Source organism: Manis javanica, chromosome 8 (genome assembly GCF_040802235.1).
Source record: "Manis javanica isolate MJ-LG chromosome 8, MJ_LKY, whole genome shotgun sequence".
NCBI classification, from domain to species: domain Eukaryota; kingdom Metazoa; phylum Chordata; class Mammalia; order Pholidota; family Manidae; genus Manis; species Manis javanica.
The window spans coordinates 26,805,450-26,832,402 of record NC_133163.1 but is presented as its reverse complement, the minus strand read 5'-3'; the positions used below and the strand labels follow the sequence as shown (position 1 = coordinate 26,832,402).

At 40.5% G+C, this 26,953-nt stretch overlaps 1 protein-coding gene across 1 annotated transcript; it reads right to left on the bottom strand.

Annotated features, from left to right (window-relative positions):
- Positions 1-16,191: 16,191 nt before the first annotated feature.
- PROX2 (prospero homeobox 2) lies at positions 16,192-26,486 on the bottom strand. The gene is made up of 4 exons (XM_017639924.3): positions 24,972-26,486; positions 20,930-21,037; positions 19,685-19,879; positions 16,192-18,161 (listed from the first exon to the last, which is right to left on the bottom strand). Exons 1-4 carry the CDS (start codon positions 26,289-26,291, stop codon positions 17,976-17,978), a joined length of 1,809 nt encoding a protein of 602 aa, XP_017495413.2. The 5' UTR covers positions 26,292-26,486; the 3' UTR covers positions 16,192-17,975.
- Positions 26,487-26,953: the final 467 nt, after the last annotated feature.

The window sequence follows — 26,953 nt, the reverse complement described above, 5'->3', positions numbered from 1 at the left end:
TATATGGATGTAGTTTTGTTTTTATGTGATATTCTTTACATACTATTCTAAAGGCTCTTTATGTCTTGTGTGTATTTATATATACATGTGTGTATTTGTATATGCCATGATATGTATATGACATTGATTATTTTCCCTTATTTTTCTTTAAATGCCCCTTTTGGGATTATTTTCTAATTTTCCAGGAAAAATACAGAATTTACTGAACTGTAGGAAAATACTTCTTCTTTTTTGTCTTCCTAATAATTATCTGTATGTGTGTTTTAGAGAGAGTCCTAATCTAATATTAGGTATCAAAATTCTTTCAGCATTTTAAAATTCCATTTAATATGCTGCTCTCATTTGAATTCTGCCTTTTGAATCAATTTGAAACTGATATGGATAAGCAAAATAGGCTCTGAATAATAGCCATATATTGTTCAAAATTAATAAGCTTTTGGGAATAGGTGTTATATTTCAATGGTGGGGAAATTAAATGGTCAGTTGAGAAGATTATCTTCCTTGATCATTAAGTTCTTTTTTTCAAGTTTTTGTCTGTTCCCTTTGGAATTCTGACAACTGGATCCACAGGTGCTATGAAAATATTTTCTCACATTGCACATCTTTTAATACTTGTTTGAATAATCCTGGAAAATACAGGTTTTGACACTGCACCCTTGTTTTTTGGTTTTTGTTTTTAAAGTTTTAGTGAAGTCTGGAATACCTACTTCTCTTGAGAGGATCTAGTTCATTTATTTAGGTATTAAAACTTTTATTAAAAGGATATTCTTAACACAAATGACTAATATCAGAAATGAAAGAAGGGACATCACTACAGAACCCATACACCATAAAAGGATAACAAAGGAATACTATGAACAACTCTTTGCTCACAAGCTTGGTATCCGAGATGAAATTTGAAAGACACAAATCTGCTAAAACTCACACAAGAAGAAATAAACAACTTGAATAGGCCTGTATCTATTAAAGAAATAGAATCAATAAGTGTTAATCTTCCAAAACAGAAAGCACAAGGCCTAGATGGGTTCACTGAGAATTCTACCAAACATTTAAGCAAGAAATTATGCTCTTCCAAAAGGTAGAAGCAGAGGGAATTCTTCCTAATTCATGAGGCCAACATTATCCTAATATTAAAATCAAACACAAGAAACTACAGACTGCAGATCTCATGAATGCAAATTTGAAAATTCTCAACAAAATAGCAAATTGAATCCAACAATGTATAAAAAGAATCATGCACCATGATCAAATGGGATTTATCCCAGGTATGCAAGACTGATTCAACACTTAAAAATTAATTAATGTAATCCACCACAACAGGCTAAGGAAGAAAAATCACATGAATATATCAATAGCTGTTGAAGGTTTTGACAAAACCCAATAACCATTCATGATAAAAACCCTCAGTAAACTAAGAATAGAGGGGAACTAACTTAACTTGATAAAGAATATTAAGAAGCCCTGCAACTAACATTTTATCATACTTAATGCTAAGAAACTTGAAGCTTCCACACTAAGATCAGGAACAAGGCAAGGATATTCCCTCTCACCACTGCTCTTCAAAACTGTATTGGAAGTCTTAGCTAATGCAATAAAACAGGGAAACAAAAAGTACACAGATTGAGAATAAATCTTTGCAGAAGACAATTGTCTAGTAGAAAATCCAAAAGAATCAGCAACTGCGTGGAACTAATAAGCAATTACTGCAAAGTTGCAAGATACAAGGTTAATATATAAGTCTGTTGCTTTCCTGTGTGTCAGCAATAAAATGGAATTTGAAATAACAGTATCATTTACATTAGTACCCCAAAAAGGAAATATTTAGGTATAAATCTAAAAAGATATGTACAACATCTAAATGAAGAAAACTACCAAACTGATGGAAGAAATCAAAGAATAGATGCAGAGGCAGAGATAGCTCATGTTCATGGATAGGAAGACTCAATATTGTAAAAATGTCAACCCTTCCCAAGTTAATCTGTTGATTCAATGCAATCCTAACCAAAATCCCAACGAGTTTCTTTTGTGCATATTAACAAGTTGCTTCCAAGTTTATATGGAAAGGGAAAAGACCCAAACTAACCAACACAATATTGAAGAAGAAAAGTGAAGAACTGACACAACTTGACTTCAGTCAGACTGTGTATTGGTGAAAGAAGAGACAAAAATAAATAAATGGAACAGAACTAAGAGCCCAAAATAGACAAAATTGAGAGCCCACATAAACAATCAGTAGACAGTAAAGGCAATACAGTGGAGCAAAGAGTATTTTCAACAAATGGTGCTGGAACAACTGAACATCAACATGCAAATACATGAATCTAGACATAGACCTTACACTGTTCATAAAAATTAACTCAAAGTGGATCACAGACCTAAATGTAAAAAAAAAAAAAAAATTAGTAAACTCCTGGAAGATAACACAGGAGAAAATATAGATGACCTTGGGTTTGGCAATGACTTTTTAGGTCATCAAAGGCACAACCCATGAAACAAAAAATTGACAAGTTGGATTTCACTTAAATTTTTAAAAATTATCTGAGAAAGGTATTCTCAAAAGAATTTAAAAAGCCACAGACTGGGAGAAAATGTTTGCAAAACACATATCTGGTAAAGGACTATTATCCAAAACGGACAAAGAACTCAAAACAGCAATAGGAAAACAAACAACCCAATGGACTAAAAACCTTAACAGAAACCTCACCAAAGAAGATATACAGATGGCAAATAAGCTTATGAAAAGTGCTTCACACCATGTTATAAATAAGAGAAATGCAAATTAAAACAAGATGTCACTATACTCCTATGAGAATGACCAAATTCAGAACCCTGGCAACACCAAATTCTAGCAAGGATGTGGATCAACAAGAATTTTCATTCATTGCTGGTGGGAGTGCACAGTGGTATAGCCACTTTGGAACACAGTCTGGCAGTTTCTTACAAAAGTGAATATTCTCTTAAACCATATGACCCAGCAACCACACTCCTTGGTATTTGCCCAAACATATTGAAAGCTACCTGCACATGGATGTTATTAGCAGCTCTATTCAAAACTTCCAGGATTTGAAAGCAACTACACACTGTATTATTCCAATCATATGACATTCTGTAAAAGGAGATAGTAGAGATTAGTGGTTGCTAAGGATTAGTGGGAAGGGAGGGATTTTTAGGGAAGTGAAACTATTTTGTATAATGCTGTAATTGTGGATACATGGCATTTACCCTTGTCCAAACCCACAGAATGTACAACATCAAGAGTAAACACTAGGAAAGACTATGGTTTTGGGTGATGATGTATCAGTGTAGCTTCACCAGTTGTAACAAATATACCACTTAAGTGGGGATGTTGATAATGGGGGAGGCTGTGCCTATATGGAGACAGGGAGTATGTGGAAAAATCTATGTACCTTCCACTCAATTTTGCTGTGAACCCAAAACAGCTCTATAAAATAAAAGTATTTTTTAATGAGAATAATATACTTTGAGGATTTTCTGTTTTTCACATGAGCCTTTCACTAGATATGAATCTGAGTGTTCCATTGAAAATCCAAGAATTGATAAGGTTCTAGCTGAATAATTGCTTAGATTCCATAAACATTTGAATATATGATTACTCTTTTCTTTATATATGCATGTTGAGAATAATGATAAAATATGAAAAGTGCCCTATGTGAAGGGTTGTATATTAAAGCAGTAATTATCAAAGTCTGTATACAAGAATTACTGGGAATCTGTTAAAACTCCCAAAGCTCAGGCTACATCTCATAGCAATTAAACCAGAATCTTGGTGTGAGACTCAGGCATTGGTAATTTTTAAAGCCCACTAGGTAGTTCCAATGTTCAGCCAAGCTTGAGAACTGGAGGGCTAAAGGAGATTTTAAATTTTACTTCATCTCCATCTGAAGATAGATTCATTAATCACAATTTCCAAATTCCCTGGTGTGTTAGTAACTTTGTAGGTGTGGAAGATGTTGGAGGTGTTTAAAGGATACTTGTTAATCCACCTCAACAAACAAAAAACAAATAATCCAATTAAAGAATGAGCAGAGGAACTGAACAGAAGTTCTCCAAAAAAGAAATTCAGATGGCCAACAGACATGTGAAAAGATGCTCCACATTGCTAGTTATCACAGAAATGCAAATTAAAACCACAATGAGATATCACCTCACACCAGTAAGGATGGCTACCAGCCAAAAGACAAACAACAACAAATGTTGGCGAGGTTGTGGAGAAAGAGGAACCCTCCTACACTGCTGGTGGGAATGTAAATTAGTTCAACCATTGTGGAAAGCAGTATGGAGGTTCCTCAAAATGCTCAAAATAGACTTACCATTTGACCCAGGAATTCCACTCCTAGGAATTTACCCTAAGAATGCAGCACTCCAGTTTGAAAAAGACAGATGCACCCCTATGTTTATCGCAGCACTATTTACAATAGCCAAGAATTGGAAGCAACCTAAGTGTCCATCAGTAGATGAATGGATAAAGAAGATGTGGTACATATACACAATGGAATATTATTTAGCCATAAGAAGAAAATAAATCCTACCATTTGCAACAACATGGATGGAGCTAGAGGGTATTATGCTCAGTGAAATAAGCCAAGTGGAGAAAGACAAATACCAAATGATTTCACTCATCTATGGAGTATAAGAACAAAGGAAAAACAGAAGGAACAAAACAGCAGCAGAATCACAGAACCCAAGAATGGACTAACAGGTACCAAAGGGAAAGGGACTGGGGAGGATGGGTGGGTAGGGAGGGATAAGGGGGGGAGAAGAAAGGAGGTATTATGATTAGCATGCATAATGTGGGGAGTGGGAGAAAGGGGAGGGCTGTGCAACACACAGAAGACAAGTAGTGATTCTACAACATTTTGCTATGCTGATGGACAGTGACTGTAATGGGGTTTATGGGGGGGACTTTGTGTAGGGGAGAGCCTGGTAAACATAATATTCTTCATGTAATTGTAGATTAATGATAACAAAAAAAAAAGAAAAGGGGGATTACTCCCTGATAGGATAAAACTAACTGCAAATCAACAATTAATGCATGCTTTACATATCCTTAATTTTGATCTTTTAAAGGGTGTCAGATGATCAGCTATGGAAGTACATTTTTCTGATAATATTCCTTTCTCTTAAAAAAAAAGAAAAAACAGTTCCTGTGTGGTGATCTCCAATAGATTCTTCACAATGGTATAAAGGTCATATCAAAGTGTGGGCAAAGGGTTTGTTTGTGTTTATACAGAGGATCGAAGACTAATTTGGCTACCCAGAAAATGAATTAAGATACGATATGAAGAAGAACTTCCAACATCAACATCCTCTGGAAGAGTCATTCCAGAAGATGATCATCAAAAAACTTCAACAAAGATCCTGGTGCTGTTGCAGTTGTACCTGCATTCATCCGACCGGTTCCTGGACTTGCCATTGAAATGAAGAAGGAGATATCTAAGCTGGCCTGTGCATACAGTAAAACAACAAATTTGACTGAATCTATACTGTTGGAACTCAACCAAGAATTAGGAGAAGTGCAAGTTGCAGCGCTCCGAAATCGTGCGACTATAGACTATCTACTGTTAAAAGAACATATGGGATGTGAACAGTTCCCAGGAATGTGTTGTTTTAATTTGTCTGATTTTTCTCAAAACTATTCAAATTCAGTTAGACAATATCCATCATATCATTGATAAGTTTTCACAAATGCCTAGGGTGCCTAACTGGTTTTCTTGGTTTCACTGGATATGGCTGGTAATTGTAGGTCTGCTTTTGTTATGTAGCTGTATTCCTATTATGTTAATGTGTGTATGCAATTTAATTAGTAGTTTGTTAAAACCTATACATGCTTATGTTACTCTACAAGAAGATATGTCAAAGAAATAATCAATCTTCCCATGTTTTCTTCCATATGCTACCTCTATAGCTTTTCTTCTTCCTTCCTAATTACAACCCTTAAATAGAATTCGTGCCTCATATCAAAGTTACTGAGTATCATAATTCCTCAGTGGTAAAGATACCTCGAGACAAGTGCTGGGCATAGAAGCCACAGGGCATAAATCTGCAAAGAAGTAAAAAGCTAACCTTTTCAAACAATATGGCTTCTCTCTCACTTACCAACTTTAGATTTCCCTGTATGGCCCCGGAAGATGACTGGTTAGCCAGAGACGGGTAAGATTCCTCAAGGGAGGAACAACCTAAGAGGCACAGTCGCAGGGGGGCCATCAGGTGAGAAATTGGGGATCAACAGAAGTGACGCTTAGAACCTCACCCCCCGTTTTGAGAGAAATCTTCTGCATCCATGGATGTTTTGTTGCCCTTGTCTAGCTTGGATTAGTACTTAGTCTATAGGCACAGACCTGATCATCTACATTTGCCTTCTTACAGCACTAAATTGTTTTCTACCTTTATCTTGCATCTACCTACTACTTCAGCATTTTATTTAAAAAAATAATAATAATAAGGGAGAAATGTGGGATTCACATATAAATCAAGTGTAAAAATCAAACGAATAATCATATCTGACTTGATTGTTTATAGTTCATGATGCATGATCAAAACAAAGTTTCTGTGATATGACTGCCCTTGCACTGTTCACCATGTGAGAACTTATTCACTATGTAAGAACTTGTTCACCATGTAAGAACTTGTTCGTTATGCCTCAGAAGATTGGAGACTGTTGAGAATTAGGCTTGGGGTTGATTAATGATTTTGCATTGAGTCCCCTATACGGAATTTTATTGTTGTTAACAACCATTTGATCAATAAATATAAGAGATGCCCTCTCAAAAAAAAAAAAAGGATACTTGTTAAGAACAAGCTCCTTCAATGCAGAATAATCCATATAGCCTGAAAGGGTTAATGCAGTTTTCAAAGGAGCTTGATAGCCAAAGAACAGTTTAGATATAGGGAGAATCTGGTTAATTAGGAGCAAATTAAGCCAAGATTTAAAATGTCTTTTAATCTAAAACACTCATATGTCCCTGGGCCTGAAAACAAGCCAAGACCTTCATAGTTGTGGTAAAAACTCCTAACCATAGGTAGAAATGAGTCATGGTACAATGCTATTTAATGTTGAAGCGTAAAGGAGAAATTTGTTTGAAAAAGAGGTTGTAGATAGAAGTGCAGTGAGGAGGCAGGACAGATTTTTTTTTTCATTTTTTTCAGTACAGTTAAAATTTAAAATTGGCATCACTACAACTATTTGATGACTTTCAATTAGCAAAAACTATAGTGTACATGAAATTGCAATGTATTTTAGAATCACTTGAATATTTTCTAAACTTAGTTTAATGTTTTTTTATTTAAGTATCATTGATATACAATCTTATGATGGTTTCACATAACACAATGTTTTCACCATTCACCCATATTATCAAGTCCTCACCCCCTATATTGTGGTCGCTGTCTGTCAGCATAGTAAGATATTATAAAGTAATTGTCTTCTCCGTGCTGTACAGGACAGATTATTTTTCTATGACTTCTTTCTGATTTTCAGGAGAGCAGAACTAGCTGATAGTTCTGATTATCTGTATAGTCAGAACAAAACCAAACAAATCCTAACAAAATGAACATTGCTATTTAATCAAGAAGCTACAATGTACCTTATTGGATTAATCTACTATGGTATTTTAGATAATGATTTTGTGGTTTTAATTGTCCTTTTATAGAAGTGCTCTAATCTGTGGAGGTGAAGACTTCTATTTGCTTCACTTTAGGGGACTCCCTCAATAGAACTTTCTCAAAGATTCTGATTTTACATGGTTTGTGCCAGGGGGCAGGGGTTGTTTTTAACTCTTTGAAATAATTATAGATTCATAGGAAGCTGCAAAAAAAAATGTACAAGGAAGTCTTCATGCATCCTTCACCCAGCCTCCCCAGTGGTAATATCTTATATAATGTTTCAAAATCAAGACATTGACATTGGCACACTACACAGAGCTTATCCAGATTTCACTGGTTTTACAAGTATTCAAGTGTCTGTGTGCCTGTGTAGTTCTATGTGGTTTTATCATGTGTAGCTTCATGTAACCACCACAGTAATCAAGATACAGTACTCTACAGGGGATTTTGAAGAAGTATTAAGGGATATGGAATGAGTCATTTCTAGTCCCATCAGTAAATTGAGTTTAGGACTTTGTGCTGTTGTGCCTCTTTGAGGGCATAGCGTAGGTAGCACAGCTTTTGCAACATAAAATGGCTTTTGGGTTCCTCTTTTATTTCATGGGGTCATCTTTAAAGGTGTGTTTCTCAATAACTATGTTTTGAAGAAGTAGATCATGGTCACTTTATTTAAAGGAACGGAAATGACAAGTATATATTCCAAGGCGTAAAAATATGTTATTGATCATTTTTTCAGCAAATCCACCAATTCAGACCAACAACAATGGACTGAATGCTAGCAGTTCTTTTTTTTTGGTATCATTAATATACAATTACATGAGCAACATTATGGTTACTAGATTCCCCCCATTATCAAGTCCCCACCACATACTCATTATAGTCACTGTCTATCAGTGTAGTAAGATGCTGTAGAGTCACTATTTGTCTTCCCCATGCCCCCCCTACATTATGTATGCTAATCATAATGCCCCTTATTCCCCTTCTCCCTCTCTTCCCATGCTTCCTCCCCAGTCCCTTTCCCTTTGGTAACTGTTAGTCCATTCTTGGGTTCCTTGAGTCTGCTGCTGTTTTGTTCCTTCAGTTTTTTCTTTGTTCTTATACTCCACAGATGAGTGAAAGCATTTGGTACTTGTCTTTCTCCACCTGGCTTATTTCACTGAGCATAATACCCTCTAGCTGCATCCATGTTGTTGCAAATGGTAGGATTTGTTTTCTTCTTATGGCTGAATAAGATTCCATTGTGAGTATGTACCACATCTTCTTTATCCATTCATCTGCTGATGGGCACTTAGGTTGCTTCCATTTCTTGGCTTTTGTAAATAGTGCTGCAATAAACATAGGGGTGCATATGTCTTTTTCAAACTGGCCTGCTGCATTCTTAGGGTAAATTCCTAGGAGTGGAATTCCTGGGTCAAATGGTATTTCTATTTTTAGTTTTTGAGGAACCTCCCTACTGCTTTCCAAAATGGTTGAACTAATTTACATTCCCACCAGCAGTGTAGGTGGGTTCCCCTTTCTCCACATCCTAGCCAACATTTGTTGTTGTTTGTCTTGTATGTTGGCCATCCTAACTGGTGTGAGGTGATACCTCATTGTGGTTTCAATTTGCATTTCTCTGATGATTAGCGAAGTGGAGCATCTTTTCATGTGCCTGTTGGCATCTGAATTTCTTCCTTGGAGAAGTGTTAGTTCATATCCTCTGCCCATTTTTTAATTGGATTATTTGCTTTTTGGTTGTTGAGGTGCATGAGCTCTTTGTATGTTTTAGATGTCAACCCCTTATCAGATATGTCATTCATGAATATATTCTCCCATACTGTAGGATGCCTTTTGTTCTATTGATGGTGTCCTTTGCTGTAAAGAAGCTTTTTAGTTTGATGTAGTCCCACTTGTTCATTTTTGCTTTTGTTTCCCTTGCCTGGGGAGATATGTTAATGAAGAAGTTGCTCATGTGTATGTTCAAGAGAGTTTTGCCTATGTTTTTTCCTAAAAGTTTTATGGTTTCATGACTTACATTAAGGTCTTTGATCTATTTCAAGTTTACTTTTGTGTATGGAGTTAGGCGGTAATCCAGTTTAATTCTCTTACATGTAACTGTCCAGTTTTGCCAACACCAGCTGTTGAAGAGACTGTCATTTCCCCATTTTATATCCATGGCTCCTTTGTTGTATGTTAATTGACCATATATGCTTGGGTTAATGTCTAGACTCTCTGTTCCACTGGTTTAAGGGTCTGTTCTTGTGCCAGTACCAAATTGTCTTGATTACTGTGGCTTTGTAGTAGAGCTTGAAGTTGGGAAGCGAGATCCCCCCTGCTTTATTCTTCCTTCTCAGGACTGCTTTGGCTATTCAGGGTCTTTTGTGTTTCCATATGAATTTTAGAAGTATTTGTTCCAGTTCATTGAAGAATCCTGTGGGTATTTTGATGGGGATTGCATTGAATCTGTAGATTGCTTTAGGCAGGATGGCCATTTTGACAATATTAATTCTTCCTAGCCAAAAGCATGGGATGAATTTCCATTTATTACTGTCCTCTTTAATTTCTCTTTGGAGTGTCTTGTAGTTTTCAGCATATAGGTCTTTCACTTCCTTTGTTAGGTTTACTCCTAGGTATTTTATTCTTTTTGATGCAATTGTGAATGGAATTGTTTTCCTGATTTCTCTTTCTACTAGTTCATCATTATTGTATAGGAATGCAACAGATTTCTGTGTATTAATTTTGTATCCTGCAACTTTGCTGAATTCAGATACTAGATCTAGTAGTTTTGGAGTGGATTCTTTAGGGTTTTTTATGTACAATATCATGTCATCTGCAAGCAGTGACAGTTTGACTTCTTCCTTACCAATCTGGATGCCTTTTATTTCTTTGTGTTGTCTGATTGCCGTGGCTAGGACCTCTAATACTATGTTGAATAGAAGTGGGGAGTGTGGGCCTCCTTGTCATATTCCTGATCTGAGAGGAAAAGCTTTCAGCTTCTTGCTGTTAAGTATAAGTATGATATTGGCTGTGGGTTTATCCTGTATGGCCTTTATTATGTTGAGGTACTTGCCCTTTATACCCAATTTGCTGAGTTTTTATCATGAATGGATGTTGAATTTTGTCAAATGCTTTTTCAGCATCAGTGAAGATGATTATGTGGTTTTTGTCCTTCTTTTGTTGATGTGGTGGATGATGTTGATGTGTTTTCGAATGTTGTACCATCCTTGCATCCCTGGGCTGAAACCCACTTGATCATAGTATGTGATCCTCTTGATGTATTTTTGAATTCGGTTTGCTAATATTTTGTTGAGTATTTTTACATCTGTTTCATCAGGGATATTGGTTGGTAGTTTTCCTTTTTTGTGGTTTCTTTGCCTGGTTTTGGTATTAGAATGATGCTTGGCTTCATGAGTTTGAGAGTATTCCCTCCTCTTCCATTTTTTGGAAAACTTTAAGGAGAATGGATATTATGTCTTCTCTAAAAGTCTGATAAAATTCAGTAGTGAATCCATCTGATCCAGGAGTTTTGTTCTTGAGTAGTTTTTTGATTACCCATTCAATTTCATTGCTGGTAATTGTTCTGTTTAGATTGTCTGTTTCTTCCTGAGTCAGTCTTGGAAGGTTGTATTTTTCTAGAAAGTTGTCCATTTCTTCTAGGATATTCCAGTTTGTTAGCATATAGTCATAGTATTCTCTAATAATTCTTTATATTTCTGTGGTGTCCATAGTGACTTTTCCTTTCTTATTTCTGATTCTGTTTATGTGTGTAGATTCTATTTTTTTCTTTATAAATCTGGCTAGGTGTTTATCTGTTTTGTTTATTTTCTCAAAGTACCAGGTCTTGGTTTCGTTTATTTCTTCTGTTGTTTTATTCTTCTCAATTTTATTTATTTCTTCTATGATTTTTATTATGTCTCTCCTTCTACTGACATTGGGCGTCATTTGTTCTTCTTGGTCTTGTTTCAGTAATTGTGAATTTAGACTATTCTTTTGGGATTGTTCTTCCTTCTTTAAATAGGCCTGGATTGCTATGTGCTTTCCTCTTAGAACTGCCTTTGCTGCATCCCACAGAAGTTGGGGCATTGTGCTGTTGTTTTCATTTGTCTCCATATATTGCTTGATCTCTGTTTTAATTTGGTCATTGATCCATTGATTATTTAGGAACATGTTTTTAAGCCTCCATGTGTTTGTGGGCCTGTTTGTTTTCTTTGTACAATTTATTTCTAGTTTTATACCTTTGTGACCTGAGAAGTTGGTTGGTATAATTTCAATCTCTTTGAATTTACTGAGGCTCTTTTTGTGGCCTAGTATGTAGTCTATTCTGGAAAATGTTCCATGTGCACTTGAGAAGAATGTGTATCCAGCTGCTTTTGGGTGGAATGTTGTATAGGTGTCTGTTAGGTCCATCTGTTCTAATGTGTTGTTCAGTGCCTCTGTGTCCTTATTTTCTGTCTGGTTGATCTGTCCTTTGGAGTGAGTGGTGTGTTGAAGTCTCCTAAAATGAATGCATTGCAGTTCTTTTTGTAGCAAGTTTTAGAATGTTTGAGATTTCTTAGTAAACGTTGCATTGTTCTAGTTCCTGAAATTAGCAGTAAGAAGACTGTCAACCTCGTGGAGAAATGCCCTGATATATTTGAAGTGAATGGGTGTGGGTCTGTAATAAAGAAATGGAGTCAATAGCATATTCTAAGCATTGTCAACATATTAAACTGCCTCACCTAACATTTTTTAGGCAATTACTGTCTCCAGAGCTTAAGGATACATAATTGTATCTACCATTCACATGAGGTGAGGATTTTAATTTTCTTCGCACCCAGTATCTAAAAACTAAGGTCCTTAGAAGTGTCAGTCCAGTGTTACTAAGCTTTCTGTTACCAAGATTTGCTGAAAAGTCTACAGTCTAGCAACTGTATGTGTGTTCTACCTGCACCCCACTGTCTTCCGTAGAAATTCTTTTTTCTTACACCATTTTTGACTGAGTTTTAGAAGAGTTCTGGAGTTTGTTCTCATTGGTCCAGAGCTATTAAGCTAAGCCCTGATGAAGTAATGGAATATGTGATGAGAAATGAAATGTCTAAACACAAAGATAGTAATCTTGAGCAAAAGCAGCTTGGGTCTTTATAAAAAAAAAAAATAGTCTGTCCCATGTAATTACAGTTTTTTTTTTGTTAGGGATTTAATATAGTGAGAAATCAGTAAAGCATCAAATTGGTAATCCCGTTGTCTCATAAAGCTTGATATCAAAATGTCAATTTATTTAGAAAGAGTAGCCAAAAAACATTTCGAGTCTAAATATTCTGAAAAAGGTAATCACTAACCCATATTCATGAAAGAGCAGAGGAGGAAGTTAACATTAATGACTATAAAATGAAAATAGCCAGAAAAGAGGCCAGATTATTTTCAAAAAAAAGTAATCTTATCTTTATGGAAACCTAATCTTGAACATAGATTTGAAGTGCTAGGGGAAAAAAACCAGGGTTGTATATGCCCCCCTACACAACCATCCAGTCAAGAAAGAAAGCTATTAGCCTCTTTCAGCAAGTGGAGCAACTACAAGGATGTTTTGAATAACTATACAGAAGTTAATCAAGAAAATATTTAAGCCAAAAACACTCTATTCAGTAGACATTAAAACAGACCCAAGAAGCAATTGTTAAAGATGGCAAGTTGAACAGTTTTCAAAATACCACATACGAGAGTGTCAAAAATGCAACATATTGGCCTGTAAAAGACAAAAGCAGGTTGATCTCTTAGCAACCAACTAACAAATGGCAATAATATCTATGTCATGTGTCAAACACATCAACGTAGGATTGCTATGAAGAGTAAATGAAGAAATGCATTTAGAGTTTATAGCACAAGGCCTTTTTTTTAAAGCTGGTTTTTATCTCTTGGAAAACATTAATATATCAGTTTAAAGCTAAGTTTTATGCTGTTATCATAAATATTAGTATGTGCTACTGGATGGTTATAGTAAAACAAAATTCAGAATATTCCATATCAATAATGTCACACATCAGTGCTGATCTTAAGCTATGAAATAATATTTTTTCCCTGTAAAGTGATACAAATTCATGACTTTGCAAACAGTTTATGACTGCTGAGTAATATAACTAACATTTACTGAGCTTATATTGTGCACTAGGAGTGTGCTGAGGATTTCATGTGTAGTTTCTAAACCTTAGAATAGTACTGTGAGGTAGGTACTATTCTGCTATCTCTATTTTACAGATGAGGAAGCTGAGACCAAAAGAGTAACTTGCAGGGATCCATAGCTGGTAGGTGCTTGACCCAGGATGAAAACACACTCCAGAGCTCAGGCACCTAACCACAGTACTCAAGAGATTGGTATTGGTTGAGGGGAAAGTGAAGGGGGATTGGGGAAGGGTGGGGTACAGCAGATCAGATAACTGAGGATGAATGGGGAGAAGGTAAAAGTGGAGACAGCCTTCTTGCCTAAAGCTAAAATCCAGGCCAGAATCAGTTAACAAGGAGATAGGAGTCTGAGCCACAGAAATCGGTAAATAGGGGGAAAGAAAGGTTTTTCTAAAGGAAGATTAGGACCTGACTTTTGTTTGAAGGGTGACTGGAGAATTTGGAAATGGCAAAAGTAGTCTGTACATGTGAAGGGGTGAGATTGTGAGAACAAAATAAACCCTAAAGACTCTTGGTGAAGGAGAAGGCAGACTCCTCAGTGAGTAGATGGACATAATGAAACTGGTGAGGTTTGGGGTGGATGTACCTCTACTGTTCTCATTGTCTGTACCTGCTCTCAGCATCTCACCAGACACTCCCTTCTTCCTCTGGAGGCTAACATCTGGGTTTTTGAAAACATGACTAAACATGCAACTCTTGGGCATTTGGTTACTCTAGGTTTATATAGTCTAGAAGAGCTCCTTGGTCTGTAGAAATTGTCTACTGAAAAATATTCTCTTCATAAATCATCATTTTCCAAAGGTGAGTGCTTAATACACATTTTAAGTGTTGGTACCATGATCTAGCTCAGCAGTACAGCATGCATTATTGATATTCTCAAATAGAAAATCACAGCTCATTCTTTACAGTTTGTGTTGCATATACTTAAATCCGACCAAGAATATTTTATATTTTCGTGAGAAATACTTTACTTGCCATATTTTCACAAGCTTATCTTTTTCTTCAAAGCATAAAGCCCTGAAGCAATGGTTAAAAGTTACAGAACACTTTTCAAATTTTAAAGGTAAATAATTTATTCATCAGATAGAAATATAACTTATGTTAGCCAGTGTGTTCTTTATCTCTTTCCCACCCATCACTTTATTTCATTCTTTTCTCATTTTCTCAGTCCTGAGAAAATGCTCATGTAACATGTGAAACCTATGCAAATGCCTGATGGAGTATGTAAAAACATCAAAAGATTTTTTATCTATCTATTTTGTTGTGAATGTATACATCATCAAATCAATGATCTGTAGATAGAGTGAAAGATCAAAACTATAAAGAAAAGAGCTACAAAGATCATGAAAATTCAGAATACATAGGACTTCATTCTCAGAACTGGTTACCAAAATTTTAGCTTATTTTATAAGGATTTAAAAAAATCGTTGCTAAAGGCATGTGTAACATTATGTTATACAAGTCTTTTAATTATTTTTCCTGAGGGGATTCTCTATTTTGCCATTGAAAACAAAGACAATTTTTTAAAAGTGGATCTATGGACCAACATATAGTGATAGAGCTGGGGTGCAGCTCTTTATTAATAGTGCTACGTCACCTCTGCCCTTTATGCTTTGCCCTTTGTCAGATGGAACAGAAATGGTTCCGGTACCCCTTATATACCTGAGAGATGTCTTTGGCCCCTTCACTGTATGAATCCTGTTTGGAGCTGTGTGTACTACCATGTTTGAAATAAGGTTCCTAATGAGCCTTTTCCTGCATGGAATGCCAATTAGCTGCCTACTTTTAATTAATAACTGGGCATTAACTCCTCAATAGTGCCATCATCACAAACTACAATCCAGGTCCTACAATCCACCACTGAAGGATTAGACAATTATGTACTATTGACCAGACTTTGAACATGTCTAATTTGGGAGAGAATAGTGCCCACATCTACCTTAGTGGAAAGAATGACCAGACCTTTGCAATGTTATGACTGCTAAAAGAACTTAATAACCAGCTCAGCTTGCACTCAGAATGGGTTCCCAACAGCAAAAGAGATATACTTGGTAGAAACAGAAAAATATAATAAAGTAGAATTCTTCTGTTGGCAGAGTATGTATTTATACATTCTTCTGTGTTTAGCTCAGTGGGTAGAAAACACTTCCTGGAAAGAGTGCAGTACACAAATGTTTTCAATTTGAACTCATACATTTCATGTAATTGGTCCCTGGGACAAGGTTCACTGTCCTGGAGGTGGCTTGGCTCTGTCTTTGAAACACACACTAATGAATTTCAGGTTTGAGACAGAAACAGGCTGCTCCATATCAGACAGTCATATGAACCTGGGATCGTTTCCCATGAATGTCTTACATAGCTATGTAATATCTCTGGATAGTGGGTTCTTCTGCTGTCTCCGAACACAGATAACTGCCCTTGCTCCGGGTTTGCCTACTTTGAAACTTAGATTTCACAGATTCCTTCATTTTTATAAAGGGAACATTGTTGGGGGGAAAAAAAGGCAGAGATCATCTGAGTGCAGCTGGCTGTGTTGGAAGACACTTAAAAATTGGAGGACACTTAAAAGAACCTGAGCACATTAGTTGGGGCCAAGTACGTTGTTTTGGTTTTCCTCTCAGCTGTTTGGAGTAAGAGAAAATTAATAAGAAAATCACCTTTCATACCTTTTTATGTTGACAATCCAGCAATAGAGGAGATTTGATCTCATCTGATCCAGCATACTCAAAAAGTCAAGGAAGTGGAGTAGTTGATTGTGAAGACTTGTTTTATGTAAACAGAAAGAAGTAAGCTAACAAAGTCACAGGCAGCCCTGAGTCAGAATGACGGTGTCGGAGCTCTGTGGGGCCCCCCAGCCCAGCCCACACAACTTGGGCAGTGCTTACAAGGACTTGATTCTGACTGGCAAGGAAGGCAGATGCAGGTACTCAGGCTTGCAGATGTTTTGCCTACATATACTCAGAGTGAGTCACAATTTGTGTTGAGCCAGTAGGGGAAAACAATGTTGATTTCAGGAATTCCTTTTTCTGTACTGGATTGACCAGGGACTGTAACTTCCTTGTGGAGTGAGAGAATTTCCATTTCTGTGTGTGAGACTATTTGTCCCAGTTATTCCACTCATTGTCTGTGAAGCTGTGCACGGGTTATGCAAGTCTTCCATCTGGGGCTCAGTTTCCTCCTTCCTAATTTAAGCAGAGTGGGCCAGATGATATCCTAAGGCCCTTTCTAGTTTCTACAGTCTGAAGTTCAGTTTCTTCTGCGTATAAGAAGTCATATCCATTGCATTGGTCAACTCGAGACTGTTCGCATTGTCCAACTGATAAACATTTCCAGCAGCCAAATGTGAATGAAGAGCAACAGGCCAGTCCTGTAGAAAGTTGATGTAGGGCTTGCTGGAATGATCAGTGGGAATCCTGGGTGATGAAGACCCCCTAAGTGGGAGGCTTCAGATGACAGTATCCCAGCAGCATACTGGGGATGGTGGACTGTTTAAAATCATAAGAGGCAGTGTGAGGTGGGCAGCATGCAGTCTGACACCAGAAGGTCTTGGAGTTCTCTTGGTTACTACTCAGCATCCCTACCAACCCAAACCCCCTAGCCTTCTACTTTAGCAAGTTACTGCACAGTTGTAAAACTTATGTGTGATGGTTGCTTTTTAAGTGAAGAGAATATCTGCTTGTCAAGGTGAAAAGCTTAAAGAAAATGTATTTGAAAGTGTCTAGCAAATGAAGTTGGATTAAGAAAACAAGTAAAACCAGCCATTTATAGAAACCCCAAATAAGATAACCTTATCTGAAATCTAAGGGGGGGGGGGAACCACATTTGTGTAGTGAATAACATTTCACAGAGTGCTTTAGGACATATCATCCTTTAATCCTTACCACCTCATTTTACAGATGCAGAGGTCTTTGCAATTTCCCAGGGGTATGACACATGGAACAATGAAGTAAAGAGTTAAATCTTCTGATTTCAAACTACTGTATGCCTTTTACAGTGTGCTACCAACACACCATTACACTAGGTTGATATGTGTTAGAGTTGAGGTCAAACTAACTGTGATGATTCTGGAAAAGCAAATAAATGGTCCGAAATGGTAATAATACCTATTTCGGTGTTTTCTCCTTATGCCATTTTTATATGACTACAGCTATACTGATGGCCATTTAAGACAAATCTAGGAAATCCTGGCCAGTTGCTCCTCCTCACTTTGTGGGATCCTAATTCCGAAACAGCCCTTGGGAGTTGCTGGAAGATTTGAATATCTCTGGGATGTCACTGTCCAGTTTTGAAATAATTTTATAAATGGGTTTCTTCCAGGAAGGATCTGAGTCTTTCCCTGCGGAGACAGCCCTGAAGAACTCCTGTAACGTCAAGCTGGCAATTTCCAAGAAGCAGTCTGGGACCTGCATTTGCAAAGAAACCCACAAGAAAGAAAAGACGTGAGGCTGGGAAGCAGTGACGCCATACAGACCTCACTGCCTGATGCTGCCTGTTCCTAGGGTGGTGGGCTGCTAAGAGTGTCTCTGCACTGCTGGCCCGTGATATTTGCAGTCCTAGGAATCCCCTGCTCCTTCATCAAATAAAAACATTGAAATGATGGTGTCAGTGAGACAGGCTGTGGGAGAAAGCATAACAATACTCCCTTTGTAGAAGGATGTGATTCCATTAACAGGTGACATTTTTAGTAAGTAAGCGGGAAACTCTGACTCTGAAATTAAGTCTGTGATTCAAAAGAGGTTTTTAGTATTATTTCCCTTAGTCTAAGCCTGATGTGGAAAGGAGTGCCCCAAGTTTATGACTGTCATACCTCATCCCACCATCTTTTGGGGCTGGATCCAAAGGATGTGGAATCATTCCTGCTCCTAAAGCCAACCATGAGTTTGAGGGGCACTCAAGAATATGTCCCAGGACCTCACCCAGACTGGTACCATAAATGACAGGGAGATGGGGAGTCCCATGGGTCCTCCAGACACAGCCTGGCCCAGGGCTTGCCACCACTGCATACCAAGTGACCACACCAGCCTGGAAAGATGTGGCAGCCCTGCTCCTCCCCAGGCCCTGACCCCGCAAGCCTCAGAAAGGAGCCTTAGGTTTCCCTACAGCCGGGCTTAGGTTTCCAAACATCTTCTGACAGAGCATCTGACCAGTGGATGCCAGCATTTCCTCCCTTTCTTGGAGGCATTAATGAACTGCTCTTTGTAATCACAGTCAAGGGAGAACAGCAAGACGGACGCACAATTGGTGACCAGACACACTTGGCCCCCAGCTTCGCAGAGCTGTCAGCCCCACACAAAGAAATGTGTGTCTGGATGGGGAGTTCTCGCCAGTGACACTTAGGCCATTTGCTTGCCCTGACTGACACTTACCTCTAAGGTGCCACCAGTGTGCCTTCATAGGGATCCCCAAAGGACTGAGAGGTTTAGTACTGTTTATTCATTTTTTCCAGAAGGGTTTGAGGTGATTTGCCACGGAAGGCCCACAAATAAAATTGTTCAAGTGAAAATAAATATAAGAACCAAATGATGAAAAGAACAAATCGTTGTCAAGAAAACCTGAGCCAAGACTAGGAGCTGCAGCTGATTCCAGCATGAGTCCTGGGCCTCCTGGTGCTAAGGCAAAGAGGTCAACTTGGTAAGTAATGAGATAATTTACAGAGTATTAACTACAAAGTGGCCTAAGACCTGGCAAACCTCTGTATAAGTTTTAGAATGAGGACTGGCTGTATATTGTTTGTGGCACCTGCCTGTTGCCTAACAGAGGATGTCGAGGATGTAATCTTTGTGAATGGAACAGAGATTGACCCCAGGGTGCCCTGGCTCTCAGTGACTAAAGGACAGATACAGAAGGGGATCTTTTCCTCTAAAACTCGATCACAAAGTAAGGCAGCACTCATCAGACCTCATGGCACCCAAGTACATGGTCTTACCTCAAAGTCATTTCCCTTGTTGTAGTGCATATTGAGAGCTCGGAAAAGTTCTGAGTCACGGAGTACCACCAGCATTTTGGGATTTGTGACATCATCTGAAATTGCTTGCCGGGCAAATTTTTCCATTTGGATGTAGTAAAACTCACGAAAGTTGCTGAACCACTTGATCATCTGGGAGGTAATGCAGCGGTTGAACTGTACAAACAGTGGGTCCATTGAGTCAGATGTTTGCCATGAGATGCTCAGAGTCAGAACTATCAGCTTCCAGTTCAACGTAAGGGTTAATAAGAATGACTTTAACCAACATTAAAAAGGGTTTCCTTTAAAAAGAAACCTCGGCTATTTTCCAAGCCCACTAACTTACACACAGAAGAATCTGAATTTGTTATAATGCCCATTAGAAAATAATTGTTTTTTTATATACTAGATTTATGGAAGTTATTTTTTATCCATGAAAAGCTTTCTATGGTGTCTAGGTTTGGGGAGGGTCTGGAGCCAAGAACAGTATGGTACCAGCTTCTGCTGCATCCAGGCAGATTGCATGGTGTCCCCGGAGCCTTCTACCAGTAAAGGGCCAAGGAAGGGGTAAGAGTGCAGATCAGTGAGCAATTTATCAGCAACTTGGAGCTGCAGAATGGACAGATATAAGAGCTTGGTGCAGGCATCAACCAAGCAACTGAACATGAGGGAAAGACCTAGAAAATGCAAAGGGAAGATGTAGATACAAGTACTAACATCCCCTAACCCAACAACCCAGGGTAAAGGAAGCCCTCAGAAACTTCATGACAACAGGCAAAGTCTGGTTCCAACCATCAGAACTTGATTTTCCTTATTGTCACACTTGATCTGTATGCAGTTTTGAAACACAGCGATTTTGATGTTGTGAAATTTGACAGTGTCCAATTCTACACATTTTTTATTTTTTCATAATGTCCCCAGGAAAGACTAGAGCACTAGGCTGAAGATTCAGTTTACTAATCATTTTCCTTCCATCTTCCCTCTCCGTGTGTTTCTGGGTATATCTACAGCTCAAAGCTTAAGACTTCAGATACCCAACCTTCCTAGTCCAATATTATTCAGGAGTATTCAGGCAGTCTTAGCACAGAACTGGAAATTGCACTGATTCCATCAACAACATGAAGGGAAAATAAAATGCCCGTATGATGACCTAGGACCTCAAATGGGGCAAAATCCACTGCCGCTTGGGAGTTTTGAAGAGGCTGAAACTGAATTGAATAACTTTACCTGAACGTCAGAGAAATAAGCCTTCAAGAGGTTGGAGCTGGGATAGCGTGTGAAGAAAAACATTAGTTTGGCCTTCCTCAGGTGACCCGGATTTAGGCCCTCCTGGATTTATTCCAGCGTCAAGGAAAACTAGCACCAGTTTGTCAAATAATTTTATCAATTTAAATAGTGGATTGTCTCTTTTCCTTATGATTCTATTTAATTTTATTTTTCCTGGTTGAATGGTGTATTTACTCTGTAGCAAGTCTGATCAGATAAGCCTTTTCTTTCTAGATGAATACCATCTATGTATAGTGAAGTTACAGAATTTAAAAAACACTTAGATGTGTAGAAGTCGTATGGCCTATGTAACAGTTTGTTGTACTTGGTGCGTGTGCTCTCAGAAAGGGAGCAAAGAGATGGCAGGTCAATCCCAGATAAACCGTCCAAACCCCCAAGTAGGGGTTTCCTGCCCCTCTCTGCCTTGGTTTCCTCACCTGTAAAATGAGAGGAGCCAACTAGACGGTCCCCATTCTGGCTCTCATGATCTCCTTTGCAGTATTTAAGCCACAAGCATCTAACTGGACTGAGTGCCAGATCACAGTGTGCTTTGGCTCAGGAAGGTTGAACTGCTGGGCAGCACCTTCTCTCCATTTTCCTGGCACAGCTTCCATTCTTCCTATCTCAGCTCACACTCCCTCTGTGAAAATTAGGCCTTCCTTACCCTGGGCTACCAAGGCTCTTTGTACAAACCTCTGTTTAGCAATGACCTTATTGGAATTTTTACCGCATGTTTGTCTCCCCATTTAGACTGTGAGCTCCTTGAGGGCAAGGACCTTATCTTTCCATCTTTGTATTCCACATGCCTAGCCCAGTGCTAGGAACATAGTAGGTGCTCAATAAATGTCTGTTGGATAAAGGACTGATTGCGTGATTAGCTGATCAACCTTAATCCATCCACAAATAATGGAAATTATATTCCAACACATAACTCACCCTGGGAGCAGACTCCTTCCTTTTAGCAGCAGCAGAGAGCTGTTGTGTGACTGTCCAGCACCAGGGCTGGAGGGAAATAAAAATGCTTAGACATGAACACTTAGTCTCAGGGATAATCCTGGGCTGGGTGAGAAGCATTACACAGAGTAACCTTGGAGCTCAAGTCTGAGAGCTGTAGCTTTAGGAGAACTAAGTCATAGTAGAGAATTACAGTCATAGTAATCAGCTGGCACCCAGCCTGCTATCCAGAGAGCCCTGTACCCTGTCTCATTGGCCTTACTTCTTTACTCCTCTTACAGGTTCATAAAGGCTTTGGAAAGGCTCCTGGATTTGAGAGTCCAGAGACCCAGTTTCAGATACTGATTTTGCCACCTATTAGCTGCGGCCTCACTTCTAAAATGCAGAGTGTGGTGGTTAAAGCTTGTGCTTGGCATTCAGATCCTGGGTTCAAATCCCAGTTCCACATATGTCTGTCTTGTGACTTTGAGCAAGTTGGTTTGCTTCTCTGTTCCTGCCCCTCAGATGCCTGATCTAGAGAGGATGCTTGAGGATTGTGAGAGAACACAGGCCCACAACTCCTTCTCTGAAACAGTGGGCAAAGGGGGTTCAGATTTCAGAATTTATTTTTTCAACAGTAATATGGTACACATACCACATGTTAACTCTCACAGCAGAGGCTATGGGAGCAGTCTGTAATCCAATACGTTCATATTTCCACAGCAGAATGGATGACTGTCTACACTAAGTGGGATAGTCTATAAAAGTCTATAAATAGCCTCCAATCGGTGCAAGTCAGGTTTTGCCACCAAAAATGTGCCATCAACTTTAGGGAAAGAAATCAGAGGGATTTTCAGAGCTTTCTGAGTTTCCGAATTGTAGCTGAGAGGTGATGGACATATACATGTGGATTGCTGGGAGTGGTACCTGCCAGGAAGAACATGTGCAGTAAATGTTAACCCTCATTATTGTCTCACATCATGCCTTTTCACAGGGATGTTGTTTGAATTTGAAAGTTCTTTTACACTTCAACACAGCTTACTTTTAAGTGGCTTTCATGACCCACCAAAACAAATCTCTAATGCTGGAATGTAGGCAGCAGGAATGAGGGACTAGCTGGGGAGCCAGGATGCTGCCTGGGAGCCCCAAATCATTCCATAGGTAGCTAAGTACCCTGCCCGTGCATCTGGGCCTAGTGGATGGGCCCAGAAACCTCCTGAAGTTCTTTTGAGACCAGGCCTCATTTCATGGGGCACAGTAGGTGCCTGGGAAATAGCAGCATGCCCCTCCCACGGGAAGCTGGGCAGAGAATCTTTGGGGACTGAATTCTTGAGCTGCTGCCACCACTGCCTGACTTTATCAGGGATTCGTAATCGATAGCCTCTTATCAAAGTCCCAGACTGGTAGCCTTTCTTGCACAAGGTGATAGCCTGACTGAGAAAATCTTATCTGCACTGATATCTGCACTGATGTCTCCATACCTCCAAGAAGATTCCCTACTGCCTGAAGAGGCTGCTGGTTTTATAGTTGCTCACTGCGTGTGGGGAAAGTACCCAGCGTGTGCGTGCGTGAGTGCGTGCGTGCGTGTGCGCGCGCGCGCGCGCACGTGGAGGGGGGTGGGAAGTACCCAGCGTGTGTGTGTGTGCGTGCGCGCGCGTGGAGGGGGCTGGGAAGTACCCAGCGTGTGTGTGTGTGTATATGTGTGTGTGTGTGCGTGCGCGCGCGTGGAGGGGGCTGGGAAGTACCCAGCGTGTGTGTGTGTGTGTGTGTGTGTGTGTGTGTGTGTGTGTGTGTGTGTGTGTGTGTGTGTGTGTGTGTGTGTGTGTGTGTGTGTGTGTGTGCGCTCGCGCGCGCGCGTGCAGGGGGGTGGGAAGTACCCAGCGCGTGTGTGTGTGTCACCAGCAGAGGGCGCTCATAGCATTTAGGACACAAGAGCAAGCCCTGGTGTGACAGTGAGCCGGTCCTATCCAATCCTGCTGCCCTTACTACAGCTTGCCAGGCAGAGGGCACGACTGTTCACACCTGGCTATGTATTTCCACACATACATTGACCTCTGGAGACTAGATTCAAGGCTGCCCATCAGAAGCAATGGTGTGAATTCAGCTTGCTAAAAAAGCAACATCCAAAATGTGTTGTCTGAAAGTTTAGTCCTATAAGATGCTTATTGGAGGGAATCCTTTGGACATATGAGCTTGGAGCTGCATACATTCTTCTCTTAGAGCTTCACATTGGACATCAGCATGTTAAAGGCTCTGAGAAGTCCCTCAGTAAGGACACTAACCCAGTATTTACCCAATCTGAGGGCGCGTTCCTCTGGGAAACACCATTTAAGAGACTAGGGTCTGCCTAAGGGTTGCACAGATAACACAGTAAAAGCCAGACTCCTGCAGACCAGCCTGCCCCTCAGTCATCCCATGGGGCTGCCTTCTCCCTCCACGTGCCCAGCCCCAGACTCTAGTCCTCTCAGCTGCAGCTTAGAAGCTATTCCTTAAACTAAAGGCTTCTTACAGCTTACAGCTGCCTCTCAGTTCTAGTCCTTAAGGAAAACTTCCTCTTTCCCATCTGCCCAAAGTCTCTGGTCCTTTATATCTTCCCCATGAATTACCTAAACAGTGCAGGCTTTTTGCCTTTGGATCCAAGAGGTTGGAGGAGCCCTGCTTCAGATGAGGTCATTCCTGTGAGCCTCTCTGCCTAGGGGTGTGGGCAGCTGACACCAAATTAAGGGGTTCTTCCCTCCATAGGGTACTTATCATATTCTGGAAGTCTGTTTGAGTTTAAAAACAAAACTCTTTTAGACCCAAAGTAATACATCAGTAGTGGTGGAATCTCCTGTGTCGTAGAAGGAGGTAGATGAACCTCCCAGCAAGCATCCTTAAGTCCCAGAATGTGGCCATCACTTCCTCACCTAAAAGCTGTGAGCCACAGGGAAGGAACGCCTGCAAGTGACATCAAGAAGACCGTTGGGAAAGCAAAGCTATTCCCTATTCCATGTAGTCAGTTGTCCCCACCTCCCCTCATCTTCTGGATTTCCCTTTTATCTGGACTGTGACAATTACTAGTAAAGGATATGTGGACTGAGGAGAAAGGAAGTGCGTGAGCAGCAGCCTGCAGGCCCCCCTGTTCCATCTTCACTGAGGGAAGAAGGGGCAGACTTTCCAGATGGGTGGGCGTGAGGAGCAAAGGGTGCCACTGCTGGCTCAGACCTGACGGTCGCGGTTTGACAGCTCCCCAGGGTCGTAGGGCAGCCTCTGACGAGGGGTGACTTTGGGAAGATGAGTCCTGGGGAAGACTGCTGCTCCCGTGACCTTGGGGCCCATGACCCACCGGCTGGCTAAGAATCAGATTTTCCTGGGGGTGGGAAGGCATAGTCAAGGGATAGTTTGCTGGGGGACCCTGATAGGGCTTGGGGATCATTCTTGGAGAGACAGGATACCGAGGAGAATCCAGAGGCTTGGCCAATGAGAAGTTTCCCAGGGGGACCCCAGCCCGTGGGTGTGTGCTCCTGGGCAAGGCGGCCGGAGGAAGTGGATCTTTACAGGCTGCTCCCTCAGGAGGTGAGGGCTGGCTTCTACCCTCTGGCACCAGCTCCTGGAAGCTTCTGCCCAGCTGAGTCAGGCGACGTGGTGGATCCAGTAGCACCCTTTGTAATACTGAGTCCACAGCCTGGGACACTGCCCCAGCCAATTCTTTCCGCAGAATCTCCAGCAAAGCACGTGCTCCGGAAGGAAGGAAACTGGGTTCCTCAGACTGGTGTGTGACCTCAGACACTCTGTGTTTTTCCGCCCCAGAGAGGTCCCTGTGGGAACACTGGTGTTTGTCACTGTCCATCCCCCAGAGTCTGGGCCTATAGCCATTCCTCTGCTTCATATTCAAAGGGTCCTGCCCCTTCTCGGAGCCTCTGGAGCCCAGAGCTGTGTCCCTGGCCTCAGCAGCCTGCAGGACATGCTGTTGCAGGTGTCTTAGCTGTTGCTTCAGCAGATGAAGCTGTTCTCTCACTCGAGGGTCCCCCTTCCTGCTGCTGTGGCCCCCAGCAGGACCTGGTTTCAGAGGCCTTTGCTGCCTGGGTAGGTTCTGCTTCCTCTTCTGCTCCCGGGCCTTCTCTGGGCAGCACAGGCTGTCCCTGGCTCGGGAATTGCCTGGCATAGGAGGGTTAGGGGAGAGGCACATGCCTTGGACGATGGTCTCCACTCTGGCCCTTTTTGCCTGGATGTGCTCATCCCAAAACAAGTCAGGGTCAGTGAGGCTGGAGCTGGGGACCCAGCTCCAGGCTAAAGGGGAGTCCCTGCCCTGCTCTTGGAGGGATGAGCTTCTCTCACCTTCCATATGGGGTTCTGCCAGGTGGGAGCAGGCCCCGGATGGAGGAGAAAGCAAGCTGGAATTTGGGTCCATCCCCTGGCTCCCCAGGCACTTGCTGGGAGGCTGCCGAGCCAGTAGGACTCTGAGGGGTCTCCCTCCTCCTAATGTCCTCAGCTGGAGGGGCACCCAGAGTAAGCTGGGGCGTCCTTCCTCCTCCGCACTTAGAAAGGTGGAAAGCAGCCGTCACAGACTCAGGCTCTGGATGCCAGGAATTCCGAGCCTCCTGGGCAAACTCTGAAATCAGAGACAGAAAGCAAACAGTACTGGCAACTTTGAACAGTACTTTTTAAATTTGAATGTGCAAAGAAACCATTTATTGTTTTTTAAAAAAAGTGTTAAGATGCAGATTCTGATTCAGCAGGTCTGGGTGGGCAGAGATTCTGCATCTTTAACCAATTCCCAGGTAATGGGGTGCGGGTGGTCAGGCCCACACTTTGAGGAGATTCCCAAGAAGGATCATCCAGTTCTTCCCTGCCAGGGCACAGCAATAATATTAACGGCAGGTAACTGCATAACTGGCATTATATTCAGTACCTAATTTAATTCTCTTATTCTGTGAGAATGCTGTGATCCCTGTTTTACAGATAAGGAAATAGACTCAGAGAAGTTAAGACGGTCATACAGCTAATATGTGGCAGTCTGAAGTCCAAAGAACATTTGTCTGATTCAGAGTAACTTAGTGACTACCTGCAGCA

Coding starts and splice junctions, on each gene's coding strand:
- PROX2 (XM_017639924.3), bottom strand. CDS start 26,291: ATGGACCCAAATTCCAGCTTGCTTTCTCCTCCATCCGGGGCCTGCTCC. Junction 21,038..24,971: donor TTCCTTTCTCCTCAGTCCAC/ATATCCTTTACT, acceptor ACGCTGGAATAA/ATCCAGGAGGGCCTAAATCC. Junction 18,162..19,684: donor ACAAGGGAAATGACTTTGAG/GTAAGACCATGT, acceptor TTGCAAATGCAG/GTCCCAGACTGCTTCTTGGA.